This window comes from Rhynchophorus ferrugineus, unplaced genomic scaffold, assembly GCF_030347505.1.
Source record: "Rhynchophorus ferrugineus isolate W39M unplaced genomic scaffold, kcgeb_rfMv2 rfM1, whole genome shotgun sequence".
Classification (NCBI taxonomy): domain Eukaryota; kingdom Metazoa; phylum Arthropoda; class Insecta; order Coleoptera; family Curculionidae; genus Rhynchophorus; species Rhynchophorus ferrugineus.
In genome coordinates, this window is record NW_027472580.1 from 40,369,546 (window position 1) to 40,376,794 (window position 7,249).

The window sequence follows — 7,249 nt, forward strand, 5'->3', positions numbered from 1 at the left end:
ATGATTTTTGCACCAAGATCAATGTGTGTGTTATTAAACGATTTCAAAATAGGAGGAGGTTTGACTGTATTTTTTTAGTGTATGATCGCCGATTTCTCCATCATCTATGGACAAATTCCTTTTTTATTCGAACACTTAAGTGCACTTCCGTTGTGGTCCCATTGGAACCAAGTCAGGATCTGATCGTGGAAAGAGAGAGAGGGGGGGGGTGAAGTCGAGGGAAAACCTCAAATTTCAAAGACACGTACAAAGTTTTCACATATTTTTTATCTAAAATAATCAAATATTTGGGTATAATGTTATTGCTGAACTGACGTAGCGGAAGACCAGAAGACGTTCAGTGCAAAAGCCGTTCAAATTGCATATTAAACACTAACCATATGATATAAGAGCTTTAAGTACACACGCGGAGGTCGGACGTTCGATTTTCGAGAGCAACGAATTTTTATTGTTATTCTAGTTTGGTTAGAACATTTGTCAAATTACCTAGGTTAGGTACCGGACCTGGGGAACCGAGGCGTTCCTCATTTTCAATCATTGTTTCTATATTCCTAATTTTCCTCATACGGTTTGCTCATCAAGCTAAATTGTATGTATATAGAAGAATATAAAATATGTATAGTAGATAGGTTAAAAAATTTTTTCGTTAAAAATCTAAATTTGTTTATTTTTTAATTTTGAATAATATGCAGTGATAAAACTATTGTGTTTTTATGGATTAAATTCTAGCAAATAGAAATAGGAGCTGTATCTTCCATGTCAACCTTTAAAAAGTCTGCAGCTGAATTCACAGCAGTTAAAGCAGCTAATGGATGCCCGTGGTTGAACATTAAAGTCAATACAGTTATAGGCAACATTCGCAACTCTAATCTTTTTAAATAATTGATGCGAAAATTTGCAATTTGACGCCAAAGTTGAGTTTAAAGAAGAATAAAATCATCTTTCATCAGGACGGCATATCTGGGCACAAAATTGCACTGGCAATAGAGACACTTCGGCTTTGATTACCGATTTCCCCTCTATTCTTCTAATTATATAACTTGTGACTTAAAATGTGTGAAATTTTTTGCTCAGAACGACTTCTAATGAGGATGTTTAGAGGCCATTAATGGATACTTTTAAATTATGTCAATAGATTCTTAAATTAATAAAATTGTTTTTTTTTACTAAAACTTTGTGATTTGACTATAAGTCGAGAACTTTTCACCTTACTCTCGTTTTATTATATGGTTGTATTCAATGGTGGACGTAGCTTATATTTAGAGGTATTTGAAGATGGACTGTATCTGATGTTTCTTCACCTCAGTTCATACTTGTTTCCATATCGTTTATATCTTGAGTGTGTCGAAAAATTAAATACTTTTTATAGGTAAAAAGATGAAATGTGTCAACATGTTACCAACTTTTAAACAAAAAAAAAACAGCTTAGCATAAACCAAAAAAAAAAGACCAAGTACTTTCAAGAACTTTCAAAAGTTAAAAAACTTGTTTCCTATATATCACCTTAGAGAGAAAAATGAACCAAAACCTTATAAATATATAAAATACTAGCTGACCCGACAGACTTCGTCCTGTCAAAAAGATTTGTAATGTGGCAGTTTTTGTGCCTACGTATTTTAAAAAATTCTCCTGAACAGAACCATCACCCTGGTGATAGGGCGTTGTGAATAAAAAATAATTTAATAAAACATATATAAGGATTGAAAAGTAAGTAATCGCTTTATTGTTAATCATGTGAATCATAATTATTATTATTATTATCATTATATTGCTTTGTGGTATACGATGTTTTTTGTTTGATTACCTGGCGCATAGATAAACAAATCTGATGGTTTTCCAACACGGGAACAGGCAACATACAATTGACCATGTGAGAAACATGGGTTTTCTAGATTAATACCACAAACACTTAATGATTGCCCCTGGGACTTGTTTATAGTCATAGCAAAAGCAAGCCGTCAACATGTCTATAGGAAATTTGCCATTACCAATGTCAATGAGTTGTTTAGAGAATATGTTTCCAGATTGGTCATTTTGCAACTCGACACGCATATTCTTGCTTAAATGAAGTACTTTAACATGTTTCCACAAATTGGAGGACTTTAGACATGCATTGAGTTCATCAGCTGGCGTTGATCGTGGAATCACTGGCAATGTTTGACGAAAATCTCCTGCTAATAAAATCATTGCACCACCAAATCGGTTATTATTGCTACGTAGATCTTTTAAGGTTCTGTCTAAAGCCTCCAAAGATTTTTTATTTGCCATCGTGCATTCATCCCAAACAATCAATTTACATTGCTGCAAAACCTTTGCCATTGCAGAGTTCTTCGAAACGTTGCAGGTTGGAGTTTCATTGCTTTGCATATTTAATGGCAATTTTAGTGCTGAATGGGCTGTTCGACCACCTTCAAGCAAAGTTGCTGCGATTCCCGACGAAGCGAGTGCAAGTGCAATTTTATTTTGTGAGCGAATTGTTGCTAATATTAATGAAATAAAAAAAGTTTTTCCTGTACCACCAGGTGCATCTAAGAAATAAATCCCTCCAGTTTCATCATTTGTTACTTTCATAAGAGTTTCAAATACATACTTCTGTTGTTCATTTAACAGTGGAAGATTTGTTTGAATTAATTCTTTCAAAGCGTTGAGATCATACAGTCTTTCTCGATGCAACTCTTGGTTAAAAGCGTCATGCATTGGACGATTGGGCGCGGTCAGGCCTAATTGAATTAATAGTTTGTTTGACATTATCAAGCACATGTCCTCAATTGAAATCAATGCTTCATTGTAAATTTCTTCACTGATTTGTATATTTGGATTTCCCATTCTATTCCGTATTTGATACAAAATATCATCACACATATAATCTTTGTACTTCATCCACAAATCAATTGGGTTTGATGGGAAGCATGTAGATATGATTATAGAAAACAATGTTCGTATTTGATGAGCGTGTGATGATATTACAGCATCATTGAGAGTTTGATCCCAATGAGCGTCATTTTCAAGCAATTGCAAACGTTGACAGGCTTCTCTGTAGGATCCACACAATTCACCATCAACAGTTCGTAACTGTTGGAATGATGTTGGGCCACGTACATTGACTAATAGCAGTCGTAAATAAAAACATTCATCATTGCTTGGATGTACTGAATAAATCCGGCCAATCGCATCGGTGGAATATACATCTGTATATCCTGGAACTGGTTTTCCTTGTTTCCGTCGTATAAATCTCCTTGAGGATTGATTCCAGGTATAATATTTTGGCATTTCAGAATATAGCAATGTTTGTGCGAAATCATCGTTTTGGCATGTCTCAAAAAAACTGGTTAATGTAGTAGATGGTGGCTGAGCAGCTCTTTGTACTGCGTTCTGTGCTGTAAAATACACTCTTTGTCCATTTTCTAAATGCACAGCTAAGTGAACAACAGAAGGGTGTCTCTCATGAATAGGAAAAGAAAATATTCGCCAAACTGCTTCATTACTACTGACATAGCGGCCCATTTGGTATTGGGTAACTTCATCATTAGAATTCTCTGCACCAATTCCAATCACAGCCATATCACTCCCTTTGGTTACATATTTGCAAATGTATTTAATCGATTTCACTGAATGGCAAGATTCAACGTTGATGTGTGCTTTGAATGTCTTTGATAAAATGGGTGAATATGGAACAATCCAACGATTATCTATTTCAATATCTTGTTGATTTAATTTGACAATTGTTGATTTTCCATTGTCTGCTGTCGATCTGCGACGATACAATGGATAACCGTCATTACCAGTAATTGTTTCCGATATTAATGTCCGTGGATATCGTTTTGAACATTTACCATCCATCATACACGGTGAATTTTGATTAAGAGTTCCACAGGGACCATGTATCATGTTTTTGATAACTACCTCATGCAATCCAGGATCTACTTGTACATTAGGGATTTCAGCTGATATCACTGCATCAACTTCATTTGGCCTTATCTTTTCAACCAACCAAATCAAAATGTGTGCATGTGGCAATCCTCGTTTCTGCCACTCCACAGAATACATCCAGCAGCGTGTCTCACCAAACACATTATGTTTTACGATGAAATTCATTAAAGATTTCAACTTTTGTCTAAAGACTCTGGCTGTAATATCATGACGATCAATGGATGATTTCCCAGGTAATAACTCCTGCTTAATTTCTATCCATTGCGGATTGCATGTAAATGTGATGAACAAATCTGCTGTACCATAATGACGAACATACGACATGGCATCTTGAGCATATTCGTGCATATGCCGAGGGCTTCCGATGTATGTTGCTGGAAGAATAGTCATCCGACCGACATTCTGTGCATTTCCATCAGTATTAATCGCATCTCGGAGGTGAATATACTCTTCTGATCGGAGTTTGGTTTGATTCAACCTGATGAATGTTAATCTCTCCGTTTCAATTTTAACATACATGTCATCAACATATTTGTGATATAATCGCCGACATTTCAATATGTGATTATCTGCATTTTCCCGAATCATTAGGCGGTATGAATAATAGTTCATTGAACTGACTTTTTTGTTGGTTTCAGAACCTGTAAACAGATTTTGTTTTAATAACATTCAAATATAAAATTAAAATACATAATATAGTGACTGAGATATTATCGCCATAGCTAAACTAATATTTTAGTTACCTGTAATGGGATTTATCATTTTTATTGCAGTGCATCATATGAGCGGTGTGTTTCCTTTATAGGTTGTAATTGAAAATTCCGACGATGTAAAACAATATCACGGGATTCCAAGTTTTCTCCAACTACAACGATAGCAACTTCATCAATAGTTGGTGCATTAAAACGTCTTGTATGTTGACCTGCAGGTGTTTTATCAGCTCTGATTACAATTTTGTGATTATCGGATGGCATCAGATCCAGGGCAGTTTTAAACAATATTATCAATTGATTGTGTTGATGAAATAAAGTTTGTAATTGTTCTACAATAGACCTTTTTACTAAATTGTTATGTGCACAACGCAGATCAATTTCTTGTGGTGAATTGCCCATAAAATAAATTTGCAGGAATTTGTTGTCGCTATCTGACACTGGTAACAGTGAACCTGCTCTGTGATATATTTGCCCTTGTATCTGTAAATAAAAAAAATATTATGGTGTGGTATAAATTAATGGATTGTCAATGATCAAACTTAAATAATATTTGATCTTAAAAAGTATATATTTAGTTTTAACTAATATCTATCAAATATAAAATATAATAAAAGTGTCACTGAAACTGAATCACCATATAATATGATGACTAAGTGATATATTTCGTAATGATTAAGAAATTGAAGATTAGTAACACATCTTAACTTTGGTGACAGAAAATTTTGTTCGCTAAAATAATTATGAGTAACTGCTATAATACATACCTTGAAAGTTGGCATAAAATTTTCCCGAACTGCATTTGTTGCCCCAAATGAAGTCATTTGAAAGCAATTGTTATATTGTTGAATATGTGTCAAAAAGTGTATAGAATCTGTTCCTATTCCTGAAACCAATGAGTACAATGGTTCTGGTGGTGGATCCAATTGTATCAATTTCACTTTACCATTTGCGCAACACAATCCATTGGCATCGTTTTTGTATTTTAATGCCTTACAGTGTGAGCAAACCAAGTTCATAGAACCAATAACAACACATTGGTAGTTACTGTAGTCAATTGACACATCGTAACTGAAAGCAGCTGGATTCAAACTTGCGCGATTATTAGTTGAATGTCGCGCTCGCGCTTCACGCGTTTGTGATATCCGAATTCTTTCACGTTCATTTCCGTCGTCACGTTCTTGTGCAGTACGATTAGATCGGTAATTAGCTTGGTTTATAGCATTTCTGGTTCTTCTACCTAAATTGCTTCGTCTTATAGGAGGCATATCAAATATAAATTATTTTTTCACTAATCACGAACTAACTAAACACTCTGCACAAAACACGATATACGAATTTGTTTCGTGTATCACTTGACAATTCATCTGTCATCTGTCAAAAGTCATCTGTAACAGACAACTTTTTTTTTTTAAATTTGATATGACTTGAACTCAAATCCTTTTAAGCCGTACGAATTGTTTTATTTATTTAAAATTTGAATTAAATTTTAAACAAATAAAAAATTTTAAATAAATAAAACAATTCGTACGGATTAAAAGGATTTGAGTTCAAGTCATATCAAATTTAAAAGAAAAAAGTTGTCTGTTACAGATGACTTTTGACAGATGACAGATGAATTGTCAACTGATACACGAAACAAATTCAAACAAAAAGGGCTATTTTTAGGGTTTTTCCAGCAATAATTCTAATTTTTCTCGCCGTAAAAACCATCCCTGAACTTCAACGAACATTTTAAAAAAAGATTTGGCCAAATTGGTCCAGGCGTTGTTGAGTTATGCGCTTAGGAACATATTTTGCGATTCATTTTTATATATAAGATTATATACGGTATAAAAGTAAGTATAAAGGCGAAATTGCTGAGTCATTTCAGTGTTGTATTAGACAATGAATTGCAGTTTGTCTTCCCTACAGAAAACATCACTGTCATATGGATTTATATATGATATGGGTATTATTACTCTGTCCATTTCTGTAATAAAACGGAATATGTGTAATTTTAATATACCATTATTATTTGAACAAACTATTAATAAAACAAACCATTGAGGCACAAGCGTAAAATCATTATTTTTCATATTTGCTGTAATTAAAAAAAAACTATATGATGTCAATAAAAATAGTATTCGTTAATTTATAATTTCAGGGAAATATATCTTATTAAAGTATTTTTTAAGATTTTATGATCACAATTTTAAATCCGGATCAGGACACTTACTGACGACTGTACTGTTAAAATATGAAGGGTAGAAATTGACGAAGCCACCGGCATTATATGACGCACATATCCTGTTTGAATGGAGGGGGCTGTAGATATAGAGTGGGGAGAAGAACGCATTAAATGTAAATTTCAGGGTAGAAATGTCGAAAATGAATAATACAGTGGGGGTAATTTGGACGTTGAAGATAATTTCAGATGGTTATTAGGGATAATTTTCATACCGACTGTTGTCGTACTCGCATGTAAAACCGCAAACGTAATCATATCTATAAAGCCATCTGCGTATACATTGATAATAACTTTTTGGTTCGGTTACTTTTAAAGATAAAAGTAAAACGGAAAGGTCGGCCTTGTTTTGTTTTTTTATAATATTATTTTAAGTGTATAA

At 33.7% G+C, this 7,249-nt stretch overlaps 1 protein-coding gene across 1 annotated transcript; it reads right to left on the reverse strand.

Moving 5' to 3' along the window:
* Positions 1 to 725: 725 nt before the first annotated feature.
* Positions 726 to 5,548, reverse strand: LOC143203531 (uncharacterized). The gene is made up of 3 exons (XM_076415757.1): positions 5,408 to 5,548; positions 4,775 to 5,123; positions 726 to 805 (listed from the first exon to the last, which is right to left on the reverse strand). The coding sequence occupies exons 1-3, from the start codon at positions 5,462 to 5,464 to the stop codon at positions 726 to 728; spliced, it is 486 nt and encodes a 161-aa protein (XP_076271872.1). The 5' UTR covers positions 5,465 to 5,548.
* Positions 5,549 to 7,249: the final 1,701 nt, after the last annotated feature.

Coding starts and splice junctions, on each gene's coding strand:
- LOC143203531 (XM_076415757.1), bottom strand. CDS start 5,464: ATGACTTCATTTGGGGCAACAAATGCAGTTCGGGAAAATTTTATGCCA. Junction 5,124..5,407: donor ATTTTATGCCAACTTTCAAG/GTATGTATTATA, acceptor TTTTATTTACAG/ATACAAGGGCAAATATATCA. Junction 806..4,774: donor TGGAGAAAACTTGGAATCCC/GTGATATTGTTT, acceptor GGCATCCATTAG/CTGCTTTAACTGCTGTGAAT.